The sequence below is a fragment of the Corticium candelabrum genome, chromosome 8 (assembly GCF_963422355.1).
Source record: "Corticium candelabrum chromosome 8, ooCorCand1.1, whole genome shotgun sequence".
In the NCBI taxonomy this organism is placed as follows: domain Eukaryota; kingdom Metazoa; phylum Porifera; class Homoscleromorpha; order Homosclerophorida; family Plakinidae; genus Corticium; species Corticium candelabrum.
The window spans coordinates 3,771,471-3,791,548 of record NC_085092.1 but is presented as its reverse complement, the minus strand read 5'-3'; the positions used below and the strand labels follow the sequence as shown (position 1 = coordinate 3,791,548).

Sequence of the window (20,078 nt, the reverse complement as noted above, 5' to 3'; positions counted from 1 at the left end):
GTCATCACAAAATGTGTTACATACAAACAAACTTACATTAGTTGTTGCTGCTTTGTTGCACTTTAATTGAATGAGACGTTCTACTACAGGTAAACAACCAGAATGACATGCATCTAGAAATGCTGTGCAGCCATTCTAAACAATTTGAAACAATAACTACAAGTCAGCAAACGTAATGTTAACAGTAAAACCTCATCACGATCTTCAATGTTGAGACCAATGCTCACGAGATAATCAACTACCTCAACATTACCAGCAACGTGTAGAGCTGTCTCTCCACCCTGTAGTTGACACACAATGTTAGAAGAACATTTATCAGTACAATACTAACTGCAGTGAATGCAAACATGTACAATTGACATAATTGCATTAGAATCAATTAAAAGTTAAACAGCAATCAAACTTCTGTGAACAATATAGTTGTTGATACTCTGAACATCACAGATGGGAAAGGATCAATTGCAGATGCTAGTAGTACTGTGTCTGTACAAGTTTCCACTCTGTCAAGTCGGTCAGATGGTCTTTGGTCTGAACCTTTGGTAACTTAAATTGGCTTGTCTGAAATCAGGACAAAACATGTCTTATAAGTGATATGAAGATCAATGCAGTGTTTGCAGTAGTTGCATTACAACCAATACCTACAGTTAGAAGGGTGAAAAAACTCATGTTGGAATCAATGTGCAAGCTACCTTAGCCTCGGCCTAGACTTTTTTCACACGAGGTGGGAGAAATGAAAGGGTGAGGAGAATAAGCAATCTGTTTATTCAAGAAGGTCCTTCGCTCTACTGCAACCAATCCAATTGAAACCCCTGGTCTGACAAAAACATCCAAAATCAGTGATGAGAATGCTAATACAAAACCAGCTAAACAACAACATTGCAACTGCAGATGTAAGACTTAATGAGTTAACTGGATGTATTTATAGCTTGTGAGATGTGAGGGTGCAAGCTGTGTCTGTTAATTCAGAGCTTGCTTGCAATCAGATCTGCCCTCTTGGTGCCAGAGTGACATGAAAGTGACTGTTTGACTTCCTTCCCTTTTGAATCGCAATTACGACAGTCTTCACGTACATTTCACTGATTTCAGTCTTTGTTACCCCAAACAAGTGGCCAAAGTCAAGAGCATGCTGACAAGAAACGCGTATTATATTAAAGGCAAAGACACTCTGTTTCATTAGAACGACCGATGATGAAACTTCAAGTGCAGTTCCTGTTCAGCTGTGTTTGTAGTGTCTTGGCTTAGAATTGCTGCATCAAATTCTGCAATTGTATAAAGACTGAGACTCCCTTGCACACTGTTTCCCGTAGATGTCTTTGATCGAAGGACACGAGTTGGAAATCGCCAACAATTAAACAAACCGTGTGCTTCTCAAATCATTGTAAGTAGACTGTTAATAACGAGTCGACTGCGAGACTCTGCTAGGCTAGTAAAAAAGCAAGTCCTCAAGCCTGCTTCCAAACTCAATTACAATAGCAAAGACCCCAGAACTGCTCTTATCTCCCCGTCCTCTCACGTGCTCTCATGCCACATCATGTACAAAAAGCACTGCACTGTACAGAAACCAAACCTGCATTGCAATCATGTTACACACACACACACACACACACACACACACACACACACACACACACACACACACACACACACACACACTTCATACTATCACAGGCACATGCAAATCATCACATGTCACAAACAACACTTTGAATGTCATCACAAAATGTGTTACATACAAACAAACTTACATTAGTTGTTGCTGCTTTGTTGCACTTTAATTGAATGAGACGTTCTACTACAGGTAAACGACCATCACGACATGCCTCTAGAAATGGTGTGTAGCCATTCTAAACAATTTGAAACAATAACTACAAGTCAGCAAAAGTAATATTAACAGTAAAACCTCATCACGATCTTCAATGTTGAGGCCAATGCTAAAGAGATAATCAACTACCTCCACATTACCAGCAACGTGTAGAGCTGTCCTTCCACACTGTAGTTGATACACAATGTTAGAAGAACATTTATCAGTACAACAATAACTGCAATGAATGCAAACATACAACAGACATAATTGCATTAAAACCAATTAAAAGTCAAATAGTAAACAAACTTCTGGATAAGTCGAGTCAATAATATTGTTGTTGATACAAAGAAAGAGAAATGATAAATGACTTGGTACTACGAAAGTCAGTTTGCTAGTTAAAACAACCCACTAGGATCAACACAAGAACGACATACTTTGTTTGCTCAACAATTTTCCAATAAACAGAAACCCAGCATGCACAAGTGGCTTGATCAGCGCAGTTATGCAAAAAGACTATCACCAATTCAGTTCTACATTCATTAATTAAAAAGTCGTATCTATATTCATGTTCTGGAATCCTCTCGCTTTGTTTGTGTCAGGTCGTCTGACCCACAAGACTGCAGTTCATGTAAATTAGAGTTCATCTACTCCAAACATCACCGATGGGCATGGATCTATTACAGCTGTAAGTAGTACTGTGTCTGTACAAGTTTCGACTCTGTCAAGTCGGTCCGATGGTCTTTGGTATGAACTTTTGCTAAAATAAAAATTGGATTGTTTGAAATCAGGATTAAACATGTCTTATAAGTGATGTGAAGATCAATGCAGTGTTTAATGGCATTACAACCAACACCTATACAGTTAGAATGAAATAAACTGATTTTGAAATCAATGTGCAAGCTAAATGAGCCTCCAGCCAGACCACTTCTATGCAAGGTGGGAGAATGAAAGGGCGAGGAGAATAAGCGGTCTGGGCACTACGTCACACTGAAGGAGGTCCATTCTTCGCCCTATTCAATAGCAAGCCAATCAAAACCCCTCTTCAGATAAACACCATACAGAATCAGTGATGAGAATGCTAATAGTAACCCAGCAAAACAACGTTATTGCAACGGCAGATGTAAGACTAAATACTAAATGAGCTACCTCAATGTATTTATGGCATGTGAGATGTTAGGGTGCAAGCTGTGTCTGTTACTTCACAGCTTGCTTGCAGTCAGATCTGCCCTCTTGGTGGCAGAGTGACATGAAAGTGACTATTTGACATCCTTCCCTTTCCAATCGCAATTATGACAGTCTTCATGTACATTTCACTGATCTCAGTCTTTGTTACCCCAGACCAGTGACAAAAAGCGAAGAGTATGCTGACAAGAAACGCGTATTATATTAAAGGCAAAGACACTCTGTTTCATTAGAACGACCGATAATGAAACTTCACGTGCAGTTCCTGTTCAGCTGTGTTTGTAGCGTCCTGGCTTAGAATTGCTGCATCAAATTCTGCAATTGTACGAAGACTGAGACTCCCTTGCACACTGATTCCAGTAGATGTCTTTGATCAAAGGATACGGGTTGGAAATCGCCAAGAATTAAACAAACTGTGTGCTTCTCAAGTCACTGTAAGTACACTGTTAGTAACGAGTCGACTGTGAGACTCTGCTAGGCTAGTAAAAAAGGAAGTCTTCACGCCTACTTCCAAACTCAATTACAATAGCAAAGACCCCAGAACTGCTCTTATCTCCCCGTCCTATCACGTGCTCTCATGCCACCTCACGTACAAAAAGCACTGCACTGTACAGAAACCAAACCTGCATTGCGATCATGTTACACACACACACACACACACACACACACACACACACACACACACACACACACACACACACACACACACACACACACACACACACACACACACACACACACACACTTCATACTATCACAGGCACATGCAAATCATCACATGTCACAAACAACACTTTGAATGTCATCACAAAATGTGTTACATACAAACAAACTTACATTAGTTGTTGCTGCTTTGTTGCACTTTAATTGAATGAGACGTTCTACTACAGGTAAACAACCAGAATGACATGCATCTAGAAATGCTGTGCAGCCATTCTAAACAATTTGAAACAATAACTACAAGTCAGCAAACGTAATGTTAACAGTAAAACCTCATCACGATCTTCAATGTTGAGACCAATGCTCACGAGATAATCAACTACCTCAACATTACCAGCAACGTGTAGAGCTGTCTCTCCACCCTGTAGTTGACACACAATGTTAGAAGAACATTTATCAGTACAATACTAACTGCAATGAATGCAAACATGTACAATTGACATAATTGCATTAGAACCAATTAAAAGTTAAACAGCAATCAAACTTCTGTAAACAATATAGTTGTTGATACTCTGAACATCACAGATGGGAAAGGATCAATTGCAGATGCTAGTAGTACTGTGTCTGTACAAGTTTCCACTCTGTCAAGTCGGTCAGATGGTCTTTGGTCTGAACCTTTGGTAACTTAAATTGGCTTGTCTGAAATCAGGACTAAACATGTCTTATAAGTGATATGAAGATCAATGCAGTGTTTGCAGTAGTTGCAGTACAACCAATACCTACAGTTAGAAGGGTGAAAAAACTCATGTTGGAATCAATGTGCAAGCTACCTTAGCCTCGGCCTAGACTTTTTTTCACGCGAGATGGGAGAAATGAAAGGGTGAGGAGAATAAGCAATCTGTTTATTCAAGAAGGTCCTTCGCTCTACTGCAACCAATCCAATTGAAACCCCTGGTCTGACAAAAACATCCAAAATCAGTGATGAGAATGCTAATACAAAACCAGCTAAACAACAACATTGCAACTGCAGATGTAAGACTTAATGAGTTAACTGGATGTATTTATAGCTTGTGAGATGTGAGGGTGCAAGCTGTGTCTGTTAATTCAGAGCTTGCTTGCAATCAGATCTGCCCTCTTGGTGCCAGAGTGACATGAAAGTGACTGTTTGACTTCCTTCCCTTTCCAATCGCAATTACGACAGTCTTCACGTACATTTCATTGATTTCAGTCTTTGTTACCCCAAACAAGTGGCCAAAGTCAAGAGCATGCTGACAAGAAACGCGTATTATATTAAAGGCAAAGACACTCTGTTTCATTAGAACGACCGATGATGAAACTTCACGTGCAGTTCCTGTTCAGCTGTGTTTGTAGCGTATTGGCTTAGAATTGCTGCATCAAATTCTGCAATTGTATAAAGACTGAGACTCCCTTGCACACTGTTTCCCGTAGATGTCTTTGATCGAAAGACACGGATCGGAAATCGCCAACAATTAAACAAACCGTGTGCTTCTCAAATCATTGTAAGTAGACTGTTAATAACGAGTCGACTGCGAGACTCTGCTAGGCTAGTAAAAAAGCAAGTCCTCAAGCCTGCTTCCAAACTCAATTACAATAGCAAAGACCCCAGAACTGCTCTTATCTCCCCGTCCTCTCACGTGCTCTCATGCCACATCATGTACAAAAAGCACTGCACTGTACAGAAACCAAACCTGCATTGCAATCATGTTACACACACACACACACACACACACTTCATACTATCACAGGCACATGCAAATCATCACATGTCACAAACAACACTTTGAATGTCATCACAAAATGTGTTACATACAAACAAACTTACATTAGTTGTTGCTGCTTTGTTGCACTTTAATTGAATGAGACGTTCTACTACAGGTAAACGACAAGCATGACATGCATCTAGAAATGGTGTGTAGCCATCCTAAATAATTTGAAACAATAACTACAAGTCAGCAAATGTAATGTTAACAGTAAAACCTCATCACGATCTTCAATGTTGAGACCAATGCTCAAGAGATAATCAACTACCTCAACATTACCAGCAACGTGTAGAGCTGTCTCTCCACCCTGTAGTTGACACACAATGTTAGAAGAACATTTATCAGTACAATACTAACTGCAATGAATGCAAACATGTACAATTGACATAATTGCATTAGAATCAATTAAAAGTTAAACAGCAATCAAACTTCTGTAAACAATATAGTTGTTGATACTCTGAACATCACAGATGGGAAAGGATCAATTGCAGATGCTAGTAGTACTGTGTCTGTACAAGTTTCCACTCTGTCAAGTCGGTCAGATGGTCTTTGGTCTGAACCTTTGGTAACTTAAATTGGCTTGTCTGAAATCAGGACTAAACATGTCTTATAAGTGATATGAAGATCAATGCAGTGTTTGCAGTAGTTGCATTACAACCAATACCTACAGTTAGAAGGGTGAAAAAACTCATGTTGGAATCAATGTGCAAGCTACCTTAGCCTCGGCCTAGACTTTTTTCACAAGAGGTGGGAGAAATGAAAGGGTGAGGAGAATAAGCAATCTGTTTATTCAAGAAGGTCCTTCGCTCTACTGCAACCAATCCAATTGAAACCCCTGGTCTGACAAAAACATCCAAAATCAGTGATGAGAATGCTAATACAAAACCAGCTAAACAACAACATTGCAACTGCAGATGTAAGACTTAATGAGTTAACTGGAAGTATTTGTAGCTTGTGAGATGTGAGGGTGTAAGCTGTGTCTGTTACATCAGAGCTTGCTTGCAATCAGATCTGCCCTCTTGGTGCCAGAGTGACATGAAAGAGACTGTTTGACTTCCTTCCCTTTCCAATCGCAATTACGACAGTCTTCACGTACATTTCACTGATTTCAGTCTTTGTTACCCCAAACAAGTGGCCAAAGTCAAGAGCATGCTGACAAGAAATGCGTATTATATTAAAGGCAAAGACACACTGTTTCATTAGAACGACCAATGATGAAACTTCACGTGCAGTTCCTGTTCAGCTGTGTTTGTAGCGTCTTGGCTTAGAATTGCTGCATCAAATTCTGCAATTGTATAAAGACTGAGACTCCCTTGCACACTGTTTCTCATAGATGTCTTTGATCGAAGGACACCGGTTGGAAATCGCCAACAATTAAACAAACCGTGTGCTTCTCAAATCATTGTAAGCAGACTGTTAAAAACGAGTCGACTGTGAGACTCTGCTAGACTAGTAAAAAAGCAAGTCTTCACGCCTGCTTCCAAACTCAATTACAATAGCAAAGACCCCAGAACTGCTCTTATCTCCCCGTCCTCTCACGTGCTCTCATGCCACCTCACGTACAAAAAGCACTGCACTGTAGAGAAACAAACCTGCAGTGCGATCATGTTATACACACATGCACGCACGCACGCATGCACGAACGCGTGCACACACACACACACACACACACACACACACACACACACACACACACACACTTCATACTATCACAGGTACATGCAAATTATCGCATGTCACAAACAACACTTTGCATGTCATCACAAAATATGTTACATATAAACAAACTTACATTAGTTGTTGCTGCTTTGTTGCACTTTAATTGAATGAGACGTTCTACTACAGGTAAACGACCAGAATGACATGCATCTAGAAATGGTGTGTAGCCATTCTAAACAATTTGAAACAATAACTACAAGTCAGCAAACGTAATGTTAACAGTAAAACCTCATCACGATCTTCAATGTTGAGACCAATGCTCACGAGATAATCAACTACCTCAACATTACCAGCAACGTGTAGAGCTGTCTCTCCATCCTGTAGTTGACACACAATGTTAGAAGAACATTTATCAGTACAATACTAACTGCAATGAATGCAAACATGTACAATTGACATAATTGCATTAGAATCAATTAAAAGTTAAACAGCAATCAAACTTCTGTGAACAATATAGTTGTTGATACTCTGAACATCACAGATGGGAAAGGATCAATTGCAGATGCTAGTAGTACTGTGTCTGTACAAGTTTCCACTCTGTCAAGTCGGTCAGATGGTCTTTGGTCTGAACCTTTGGTAACTTAAATTGGCTTGTCTGAAATCAGGACAAAACATGTCTTATAAGTGATATGAAGATCAATGCAGTGTTTGCAGTAGTTGCATTACAACCAATACCTACAGTTAGAAGGGTGAAAAAACTCATGTTGGAATCAATGTGCAAGCTACCTTAGCCTCGGCCTAGACTTTTTTCACACGAGGTGGGAGAAATGAAAGGGTGAGGAGAATAAGCAATCTGTTTATTCAAGAAGGTCCTTCGCTCTACTGCAACCAATCCAATTGAAACCCCTGGTCTGACAAAAACATCCAAAATCAGTGATGAGAATGCTAATACAAAACCAGCTAAACAACAACATTGCAACTGCAGATGTAAGACTTAATGAGTTAACTGGATGTATTTGTAGCTTGTGAGATGTGAGGGTGTAAGCTGTGTCTGTTAATTCAGAGCTTGCTTGCAATCAGATCTGCCCTCTTGGTGCCAGAGTGACATGAAAGGGACTGTTTGACTTCCTTCCCTTTCCAATCGCAATTACGACAGTCTTCACGTACATTTCACTGATTTCAGTCTTTGTTACCCCAAACAAGTGGCCAAAGTCAAGAGCATGTTGACAAGAAACGCGTATTATATTAAAGGCAAAGACACTCTGTTTCATTAGAACGACCGATGATGAAACTTCATGTGCAGTTCCTGTTCAGCTGTGTTTGTAGTGTCTTGGCTTAGAATTGCTGCATCAAATTCTGCAATTGTATAAAGACTGAGACTCCCTTGCACACTGTTTCCCGTAGATGTCTTTGATCGAAAGACACGGGTTGGAAATCGCCAACAATTAAACAAACCGTGTGCTTCTCAAATCATTGTAAATAGACTGTTAATAACGAGTCGACTGCGAGACTCTGCTAGGCTAGTAAAAAAGCAAGTCTTCAAGCCTGCTTCCAAACTCAATTACAATAGCAAAGACCCCAGAACTGCTCTTATCTCCCCGTCCTCTCACATGCTCTCATGCCACATCATGTACAAAAAGCACTGCACTGTACAGAAACCAAACCTGCATTGCAATCATGTTACACACACACACTTCATACCATCACAGGCCCATGTAATTTATGGCATGTCACAAACAACAGTTTCAATGTCATCACAAAATATGTTACATACAAACAAACTTACATTAGTTGTTGCTGCTTTGTTGCACTTTGATTGAATGAGATGTTGTACTGCAGGTAAACGACCAAGACGACATGCAACTAGAAATGGTGTGTAGCCATTCTAAACAATTTGAAACAATAACTACAAGTCAGCAAAAGTAATAACGTACTGACGCGATTAATACCCCACCCCATGGTTGGCTAGCATCAAAGGTAAACTAGAGGATGAGACTTTACTCAAAACCTGACACCTGGAGGTGTTAATTGGCGGAAGTAATTAACTTAATCAATTAACAAGTAATTAACCACCTGACAAGCCATCCATTGCGGACGACCGCAGTCACAAGATAAAATGAAGAATCTAATCATCTAAATCTGAGTCATTAAGACTTTTAAACTCGGAATCTGATTCAGAGTCACTGAATAGCAAGCTTGCTGCCTCTTGTCTCGTCTCTGCTTCATCTAGTGGAAAGTGATCTAATAACTAATCATCTTGTGATCCGTCCATGGCATTGGAGATTCCACAACAGAGAAATGATTTCACAATTGTATTTGGTAAAATGGATGACCATGCTTTGGAAATCCAGTTGATTACTTGCTGCCGTGACGGATGCACCCTAGCTGTGCCTCTCAGGTTATGAAATGCCCATCGTTCCCACAAATGACGCATACTCGACTTAAATGGCTTATTGATTGAAACATCTAGTGGTTGTGCGAGGCTAGTACACCCACCAGCAACATAGACGAGCTCGGTTTTCTTATCTTCCGCATACTCTCTCACCTCTTCCGTTTTGTGCACTCTGTACTCATCTAGTACGAGGAGACGTCAAACATCGTCTTCAGGATTACCCCACACCCTTCTAATCCAAAGGGCCATTGTTTCTCTAGTCATCCAACCGCTCTTTGACGCAGTTACAAGGACATCAGCTGGAATCATCAAATGGCGCCTCACTTGCGGACCGATTGCACCTGTTGGCTCCTTGAATATGACAAGTGCCGGCAGCTTGTGCCCGCTAGCTGTAATTGTAAGAGCAACAGTGCGGCCTTTCTTCTGGTAACCGGTACCTCGTACTCTTATGGTCTTTTCACCATGAACGTTGTTGGTAACGGTAGCAGCACTGTCATAGCGAACCATTGTCTCATCCATGTTTGCCAAATTATACGAAGTATAGTCATGTATTTCACGCAACCAGATAATTTGTCGGTAAAATCCGAGAAGGGCCATCTTGATATCGCTCCGGAAGGGATGGAGACTCATTCGTTTTGTGCCGTAGTCCTACGTTAAAGCGTTGCTTCCACCTGACAAGCCATCCATTGCTTGCTTTAAATCCTACAATGTTTAGTTCTGCAGCAACTCGCTTTGCTTCGTCTATCAGTGCGACGTTAGAAACTGCCAGGCCAAACTTTCGCTTCTCTTGCAAAAAGTCAAACACCCGGTCATCAAGCTGCACACTTAATGGTTCATGTCTGTTGTGCATCTTTCTTGCTTTCTTTCCTTTCGGAGTTGCTTCGTGTCGCTTTAGCTCCTCGTACTTTGCATTTCAGTCCTGCACACACTTCCTGTCAATGCTAAATTGGTTGGCGGTTTTTGACACCACCAAGCTATTGCCTCGATGCCATTCAACAATGCTGATCATGTATTCAACAGTGAAGCTACGATATCTCTTGGGCACACTGTAGCTGCCTAGAACAGGTTGCCAAATTCGTAGGCAATTAAAGAAGCTAGTTGATATAGAAAGCGCCAATTAGCACCAATTAGAGAACAAAAAGGTGTGAAAATCTTAGGACCTGGACCAAAGATGGGAATGGGACTTTACTGGAGGACTGGGGTATTAATAGCGTCAGTAAGGTATTACATTCTTGTGTCTACTGCTGCACAACAACTCAACAACCATGGTTTGCTGATATAAACAGTGAAAGTGAATCTTGCCAATAACATTCTATCGAGTACAACAAAACTGGTGTAGTTGCACTGTAATATAATCTAATGTATTAACCCTAACACAACATATAAAGAAGCAATAAGTGAAACAACACATTCAACAGTTAGTGCTCTATGCATTTTCCTAACCCCTTTCAAACCTGCATCCTCATCTATGCACAAATTTAGCCCCGCCCCCAAAGAGGCGTAGCCAAAGTTGGTAATGTAGGTGATGTTACATACTGACCCTAACCCTTATTGGAGCTCACAAAGACCCTACAAATACACTGTACAGTTGAGTTCCCTCTGTAGGCATCCGGGATTTGTTTTGTCGTTTTTCACCCACATGTACGCACTTCTACTGTTTTGTTTGCATCAATGTACTATGATTATCTATCTATCTCACACAGGCATCCAGAAAGGAGGTGCTTGCAAGTGTGAAGTTGAAGGGCCAGCTTCATCTACATATTTGCTTCATTAATCTTTTAGTTACGTTCATTAGGTTATCTAAGCCCTTCCTACAAAAAACCCCCAAGGAGTCATACCTTGATATCTATGACTCTATTCTACACTTGTAAATAAAGACCCCTCCACCTGTAGTTACAAGTTATGCACTTCCATGTTTCTTTTTCTCTCTCACTCATCCAATAAAGCCCGGTTCACAGTACGACGCTAATCTATTCCAGCATCAGCGTCAGCGTCAACATCAAAGGATGCCGCCTGCATCAAGGCGGTGTCATTGATGTTGACGCTCAGCTGAGCTGAGCGTCAGCGTCAATACCGTGGACCGGCCTTAACACTCGTCTCTCTTCTATCCTCTCCAGTTAATTGTTACTGTTACAAAACTTTCACCAATATTCTCTCTCGTTGCTTCATTGTTTCATTGTAATCTACGTGCATTGGCTTTACTGTTCTTTCTAATCAAACTTGCACAATTCACTCAGCTACATCAACTAATGAAAGTGGTTGAAGCACTGCAGTGCAAACCATCAGTGTGTCATAGCTTGGGGATTAAAAGCAATTAATTAGAAGCAACTAGAAAGCGTGAGAAAGAAACTGACATTCCGTCATGTATTTGTCTAACTTCCTCAGTGGTCACAAGTTATACTGTTGCCTAGCAGTTGGTTGGTCTTACGTACATATGTTACTATACCTAGTGTTTTACACGTCAGCAATAAACCAAGTGACAATTATCCCAGACTTAAGAAACTACTTTCAATCTACCTTCTTCAATGAACACAGCAGCTGTGTTCACACTAGGGTTTAGAACTGGGTTTGCTACCGCTTAGCATAACCAATTACAATACATCAAGTCAGTTTACGACAGGAATGTGGGTTAGAGCAGGGCAAGGCTAGCCTAGCCCTTCCGAAACGTAGGGTTAGCACTGGGTTTAGCTGGGGATACCGCTTGTCAAAACATTCCAGTTTATTCATATTGCATATCACAGCAATGAATCAAAGAAGGTTGCTCTACTTTTGTGTTCGTCTGGCAGTTACTTCTTGAGCAAATCAAATCCGCAGCACGACTTGCAGTATTCTGCGGTGGAAGACGTTGTCGTATCCGTAGATTCACACAACTGTTGCTGTTCCATCACACGCATGTGGTCCCTACACCTGGAGAAGGCACTCAAAGACGGAAAGCAGTCGGAAGATGTTTCAACTCTTGCACGGGAATTGAGTAGTGTAGCTCGAGAACATGAAACAATCAGTTGCAGTCTGATAAAGTTCACACAGCCTATTGTGACTAATTAGAGGCAACTGGACAAGCTCAAGCTCAACATGTGAGAACACACCTACCTTGCTGCATGATATCACAGCAGGGTGTTTTGATTACTTAGCGCACACCCTGGTTTTCTAGCCCTAGTGTGAACACATCCAGTGTTGCTACTGTAACACTCATTTACATCATTTCTCAATTCACAAAATTAAAACACAAATACTGTCACAAGTAAACACACTCACCTTGTCCTTGGATTCTATGTCACAGCCCAATGACAATAAATTCTCCACAATAGACAAATGACTACGACAACAAGCATAATGCAGAGCTGTCCATTCACTCTACAATTGATAAGAGACATCACATGTTATTATCAGTGAGTACAATTATGAATACATGCATCTACAAGTATGAACACCAACTGACTATAAAAATAGCACATCAACCTCACATCCAACTCACCTCTGTCCTTCATTAAATTTAACCAAACACAATTCTTCACAATACAATGTAACCTCATTACACTAAACATTTGACATTACAACATGCAAACAACCAGACCAGCAGCAACATGAGTAACTGTTAGCAACTTTCTGTAGCATATACATTCAACTGTTCAATGAGACAGGTAGAAATACAATGAGCATCCATTAATATTTCTATTCATTTTAACCACAGGAAAGAGATGCCATTACCATTACTAACTAAACTCATTTATTTAAACACAATAAACTGCATTAAAATTTGCACTCTTACCTCATCCTGTTGGTAGTTGACGTTTACTTGATGTTCTAGCAGCAAATTTACCAGTTCAATTGACGAATCAGCACATGCTACTTGCAACGCTGATGGACGACACAACGCAAGGCCACAGAATCTCTACGAAATACACAATTAGTTACTAAAGTCAATGAAGTTTGTAGTGTAGGTCACGTGCCATGTGTAAAGGCGTGACCATACAAAACGACAACCGACAACCTAACAACGACGCAACGATTCATTCACTAATACCGGTCGAGAGAAAATGAGGCGGCACTTCCAACCAACGCCACCTCAACATCGTAAACGTGATCGTCACTTTCTCGTCATTTACCAACGTCGAACCCAATCTCTCTAGTCTACAAACTAGATCTGTAAATTTACAATTCTTATCTTCTCCTTTGAGACCACGTTCACATCTGCTCCTTTCTTGAGAGCTGCCGATGCTTTTCTTACATCCTTTGCACACACGGCATCAAAAAGAGCTTCACTAGAAGACCCTGTACCCATACGAACGCTGCGTAAATGTAAAACCGTCGACTTCGTTCCAGTCTTTGCGCATGCGCAAATTTCATTTACAGGCGCGTGTCACCTTTAATCTAATTACAACAGTTTCTTATAGATATTCATACAATTCGGCACCGATTGATGGCTACATTGAGACGGGACCCCATTTCGGGACTACACGACGGTGAGCGCTGTTACATGAACGGCAGAGCCTCGACCAAGATTTGTGACGGCCACAGACAGTATCAAGACCACTAGTCCCCCAGCCCACTAGCGAAAAGCGATTACTTTCGTTGCATCCTTGTGGTAGTACGGGACTCGGAATAAGTCCGGGAACCCAAGTAGGAGAGCGTGAGCGGGAATCGTAAAAACTTTAGTTCTATCTAATATATAGAATATATCACATCGGCGACGAGGATCAACAATGGAAGAGGAGCAAGATCACGCAGCGGAACCAGGTCAAGCCAATGAGGTTGGGGAGGGGTCCCATATGCGGTCATGCCATGTCAGTTTCCGTTTTTGCTTCCAATCAGCCGATTTGAGGAATATGAAGCTAAGACGGAAGAGTGGGTGTGTATTAGGAACGCCTAGAACAGTTTTTTGTAGCAAATGGCATATCACCTGTAGACGAGCACAGGAAACGAGCAATTCTGCTGAACTCGTGTGGTAAGCAGACTTATCATCTGTTACGTAGTCTGGTAGGACCCAGCAATCCTGCAGACACACCGTATCAAAAATTGTGCGAAACGCTACAGAATCAGTAAACCCTCGTCCAACAGTGATAGTCCAGACATACGAATTCAACACACGCATCTAACAGTTACAGGAAGATGTCTCTACGTTTGTTGCAAAGCTGCGAGAACTGACGGAGTTTGTGAGTTTGGAGATTGCCTAGACGACCACCTTCGTGATAGATTGGTGTGTGGCGTGAGGGATGATCGCACCAAACGACGTCTGCTTACAGAGAGCAATTTGACATTTCAGAGGGCGTGGGAGATTGCTAGATCCATGGAGACAGCTGGGAAGAACGTGGCAGCAGTGCAGAAGGAGTTGGTAAAGGAGACGAAACTCACCGGGAATCGGCCCATCAACTCAAGGAGTCCGGCCAAGGATCGAGTCGTAGCACCCTACCAAGGCGTAATTTACACTGCCAAAGGTGTGGAGGAACAAACCACACACCCAGTAATTGTAGATTTAAAATACGGAGTGTTTTGTTTGCAAGACACGGGGGCACATTGCCAAAGTTTGCCGAGCAAGGACAAGCGCTAGGATAAAGAGTGCTAAGAAACTCCACGTACCTCAACAGACCAAGATGGTACATGACGAAGAGTTTCTAGAGACAGAGGACGAAATGAAAGAAAACACATATTATTTCAAGAAAACAGTGCCAGGGAGAGTTGAACCAATATGGGTTTCAGTGGAGGCTAGTGGTAAGGTACTCAAATGGAACTTGACACAGGGGCGTTGGTGTCTTTGTTATCGGAAGAGACATATCCGCGAACATGGAGAGGACCGATCACTCCTACGTTGAAAACAACCAACAAGCGATTGAAGACGTACACAGGAGACACTATTCAGGTGGTAGGAGAGATTCAGGTACAAGTGGGCGTCAACAATACGGGACAGAAGGTCAAGCTTCCATCGCTGGTTGTCAGGGGCAAGGGATCCAGTTTATTGGGCAGGACTGGTTGCAGCAGTTGAGATTAGACTGGCACCAGATTGCTAGAGTCAGGGATACGCCAAGGGCAGCAGAGGTAGTGGCAAGACATCAAGCTCTTTTTCAGAAAGAATTAGGTGAATACAAGGGGCCAGCGGCAACTATTGTGATTGATCCTAACGAAACACAGCGTTTCTGTAAAGCACGCAGTGTCCCGTACGCTTTGAGACAACGAGTAGACGACCAGTTGAAGCTAGAAGCAGAGAGAATTCTCAGACCGGTGGAACATGCAACTTGGGCGGTACCCGTGGTGAAACTAGATAGATCAATACGCATATGCGGTGATTTTAAACAAACAATCAACCGATCGGCGCAGCTGGACACTTATCTAATTCCCAAGGTGGAAGACATTGTAGCAAAATTGTCTCAAGGAAAATATTTTTCCAAGCTCGACCTGAGCCAGGCTTACAGCTAATTCCTTTATCGGTGGAATCACAAGAGTACACAACGATCAACACACAAAGGGGCTTTTCCAGTTCACGACATTACCGTTCGGAATATCGTCCGCACCCAGCATTTTTCAGAGAGTGTTAGAGAGTGTTCTCAGAGGAATTCCAGGCGTTGACAACAACTTGGACGACATTCTCGTCATAGGGGCGACGGAAGCAGAAAACGCAGAACGGTTGGAGGAGGTGTTGCAAAGATTGGAAGACGCAGGATTTAGGTTACGAAAAGACAAGAACACGTTCATGGAGACATCGGTAACGTATCTGGGTCACGTCATAGATGACCAGGGCGTTCACCCCGATGCAGAAAAAGGGAAAGCAATCAAGGAAGCCCCGGCTCCATGTAACCTTCAGGAATTACGCAGTTTTTTGGGAGTGATAAACTACTACAACTGATTTCTACTTCGGCTTTCCACCACACTAGCGCCATTACATGAACTGCTCCAGAAAGGAGTACGTTGGCATTGGGGACGGAAACAGCAGATAGCGTTCAAGGAGGCAAAAGGAAGTTGTTGTCCCATCAAGTGTTGGCATGTTATGATCCCCACGTGGACATTGTCGTATCCTGCGATGCTTCTTCGTACGGAGTAGGCGCAGTCCTGTCTCACAGGTGGCGAAATGGAACGGAACGCCCGGTCGCGTTCGCGTCGCATTCATTGAACAATACAGAAGAGAGATACTCTCAGCTCGACAAGGAGGCGTTAGCCCTAGTGTTTGGCGTGGATAAATTCCATAGGTACGTGTTTGGCCGGTTGTTCACTCTCATGACGGACCACAAGCCGCTGCTTGGACTATTTCAAGAAGGGAAAGCCATTTCCGAAATAGTCTCTAGTAGAGTTCAACGTTGGGGGTTGACATTGGCGGCTTACACCTATCATTTACGATACAGGGCAGGGCCCAGAATGGCAATGCAGATGCATTGAGTCGTTTACCACTACAAGTTAAGGAACCCAAAGAGGAAGCGCCGGTTGAAGTTGTTTTAGTCATGGAGCAGTTAGACGAATCGCCAGTAACGGCCCAACAAATAAAGGCTCAAACGGGTAAAGACCCTTGTTTGTCAGTTGTCCGTTCGTGAGTAATGACTGGATGGCCAAAATCGTTGTCAAATACAGTTTATGCAGACAGGGAGGACTTCAAAGCATACTGGCACAGACAAAATGAACTCACAGTTCATGACGGATGCGTAATGTGGGGTCACCGTGTAGTAATCCTCCACAAACGAGGGCAAAAGTGCTAGACACATTGCACGAGGGCCATCCCGGCATTTGTAAAGCGAAGGCCCTAGCAAGAGGGTATGTCTGGTGGCCGAAGATTGATGCTGATTTGGAACGAGCAGTGAAATCATGTGGTCGGTGTCAGGAACACGGGAGGATGCGTTCAGTGGCTCCATTACATCCGTGGGAGTGGCAAAACCGTCCGTGGTCGCGATTACACGTAGACTACGCGGATCCGTTTATGGGAAGAATGGGTGCTTTCACACTGACCTTAGGTTAACCTAGGTTAAGCTAGCTAAGCAAACACTACCATATGGAACATATAATTACTGTGTAATTGCCCTAGGTTAGTACTGAGCAGCGTTCACACAGCACAGAAATGACTCACTAATCAATCTAGATACTAGTTATATATATATATATATATATATATATATATCTTGTCATTGTTGTCTCGTCAATGTCTGGAAGGTTTGGAGAGTTTCGTCCTCTCACTAGAGACATGATATTTACAAGCAACATCTGGTTGTACATTCTGCACAGCAACACTAGGAGAGTAATAAAAAGGACCTCTCGTTGCCGACGCGCTTTTCTTTGCCTTCTCCTTTTCTACTGAAGACGCGCCCGTGCAGCTTTGAAGCGTTCGTAGCACATTCTAGAAAACGTGCCATTCTTTGCTATGCCTAGAAGGCGGAGCGACCGAGTTCTAACCTAGCTTGCAAGTGGGTTAGCGCTAACCTAGGTTAGCCAAGCTATTACCGAAGACCAATTAGTTAAAAGGCGTCTGGAACTAAATCAATTAGAGTTAACCTAGGCGAGAAACGTCGTGTGAAAGCACCCAATGTTGTTGGTCATAGTTGACGCGTTTTCCAAATGGTTAGAGGTACACAACGTGTCATCAGCTGCGTCACGGGCAACAATTGAGGGTATCCGAGCATCCATCGCAACTCACGGTATACCGGACATCATAGTATCCGATAATGGCTCTTGTTTCACAAGTCAAGACTATGAGTTGTTTTGCATATCCAACAGTATTACACACATCAAGTCAGCGCCGTATCACCCCGCTTCAAACGGGCTGGCTGAACGGATGGTACAAACGTTGAAACAAGGTTTGAAAAAGATGGAAGTAGGAAAGTTTCAGGAAAAATTACAACGAGTGCTAATGGCCTACCGGAACACGCCTCACACGATAACGGCAATAACACCAGCCGAGCTACTCCTCCGGCGAAAACCGAAGACCTTATTTGATTTGGCGAAACCAAACATTGCAGAGAGAGTACGTCGAAAGCAAAGTGAGCAGAAACAACATCACGACAACAAGGCTCGGAACCGGCCATTTAGCACACAACAAGATGTATATGTCCGCAATTTCGGGTCTTGTCTTCAATGGATTCGAGCACAGATTCGAGAACAGCACGGTCCTTTATCGTTTACTTGCCGGCTGTAGGATGGATGTATCGTGAATCGGCATCAGGACCACATTAAAGCCAGATACAAACGTGAGGAAAATGTGGCGGAAACCAATTGCACACCGGAGAATAAACAACCAGTTATATACGAAGGAGATGTTGGCGAGCCCGCGGCACACGCTCAAGAGAAACAAAAAGAGACCCATCAACAAACGGGGGAGAGACCCATCAACAAACAGAAGAGCAGAGGGGAGATTCTCAAGGAAAGGAGGGCGAGCAAGTTTCGACACAGACGCCGGTACAAACAGACAACCAGACAGAGAAGGGGGAAATCCCTCCGAAGGAAAACAAAGAATCTCGGCTCAGACCAGCGGATACTATTAGAACGGAAGAGAGGGAACCCCAAATGACGGAACTCCAGAGGTCGCAACGAGTGAGGAAGGCACCGAAGAGACTAGACTTATAAGTAGCTAACGAGATGAATTTAGTGTTGTTGTTTTTAGAGATAGCTGCAGAGAGTAGACTTTTGAGTAGTTACCAATATGACTGTAATTTTTTGTTGTTGTCTTTTTGTGTTAGTTTTTTGTTTGTTGAGGAGAGGGTAAGGAATGTGATATTACGGGACTCGGACTATGTCCGGGAACCCAAGTAGGAGAGCGTGAGCGGGAATAGTAGTTCTATCTAATCTAATATATAAAGCTCAAATTGTCTGTGTGTGTGTGTGTGTGTGTGTGTGTGTGTGTGTGTGTGTGTGTGTGTTCGCGTTTGGGGGCCACGTCTTTTGTCCGGTCGCAACCGAAATCGGCACGCACTGGGGAAGGTTTGCGTAAAAAAATTAAAAAATTATGCACCGAGTCCCCTCTCGAGGGGTCGACCCCCGCGTAAAATTTTTCGATGACGCAAACTGTACACATTCCGGTTCATTCGAACACACGCCCACGTCAGTCCGGTGTAGACCGTATGCATCGTCGTCCTTCGCAAAGCTTCGAGCGATCGAATATCTCTTGCCGACGAAACTTACTTTTCTAGCGCTTTCGTTTCTCTCCAAATTCTGATTGCGTTTGCACCGAATCCAACCTACACGTTTTCTGCAGCAAGCACTACACGGGGAGTATGTCGATTTCGATCGAAACAAGCGCGAAGATCAAGATTCGAATTCATTCAGCACATTCGGGATCTCGCAACAAAGATTGCACGTGACGTGTTCACAGACCTATCTTTACACTACAGTATCTTGTCCATACGAAGGACGGGCCATGTATACTAGTATATAGAATATATCACAATCCTCGAATACCAATAACATTTGACTGTTTATCTGTACTTCAGAGAGTTCGAAACCTGGGAAAAAACTGTTCGCCGTAATCGTAGACTTGTCCCAAGTGCTGTTTTCAGACGACCGTCGACAAGCGTAAAGTCCCGTATAGTTGCCATAGCGACGTTGTGTTTTCTCCAGGTTACTAAGCTATTACAGCATAGTATGGATTGTAAAATTTAATTTTAGGTTTGTAGACTCTAGAAAAGAGCAATAG

At 42.5% G+C, this 20,078-nt stretch overlaps 2 protein-coding genes and 1 long non-coding RNA gene across 3 annotated transcripts; 1 reads left to right on the top strand and 2 right to left on the bottom strand.

Moving 5' to 3' along the window:
• Window positions 1-198: 198 nt before the first annotated feature.
• Window positions 199-3,888, bottom strand: LOC134183045 (uncharacterized). Its single transcript, XR_009970432.1, has 4 exons — window positions 3,824-3,888; window positions 1,901-1,990; window positions 1,746-1,844; window positions 199-281 (listed from the first exon to the last, which is right to left on the bottom strand). It is a non-coding gene; the product is annotated as an uncharacterized LOC134183045 (long non-coding RNA).
• Window positions 3,889-3,900: 12 nt separating this feature from the next.
• Window positions 3,901-13,795, bottom strand: LOC134182877 (ankyrin repeat and death domain-containing protein 1B-like). Its single transcript, XM_062650318.1, has 9 exons — window positions 13,635-13,795; window positions 13,248-13,370; window positions 12,734-12,832; window positions 8,873-8,971; window positions 7,375-7,464; window positions 7,220-7,318; window positions 5,645-5,734; window positions 3,971-4,068; window positions 3,901-3,922 (listed from the first exon to the last, which is right to left on the bottom strand). Exons 1-9 carry the CDS (start codon window positions 13,758-13,760, stop codon window positions 3,901-3,903), a joined length of 846 nt encoding a protein of 281 aa, XP_062506302.1. The 5' UTR covers window positions 13,761-13,795.
• Window positions 13,796-15,259: 1,464 nt separating this feature from the next.
• On the top strand, window positions 15,260-17,485 carry LOC134182876 (uncharacterized protein K02A2.6-like). The gene is made up of 5 exons (XM_062650317.1): window positions 15,260-15,877; window positions 15,951-16,295; window positions 16,810-16,991; window positions 17,126-17,409; window positions 17,481-17,485. The coding sequence occupies exons 1-5, from the start codon at window positions 15,260-15,262 to the stop codon at window positions 17,483-17,485; spliced, it is 1,434 nt and encodes a 477-aa protein (XP_062506301.1).
• The last annotated feature ends 2,593 nt before the right edge of the window (window positions 17,486-20,078 follow it).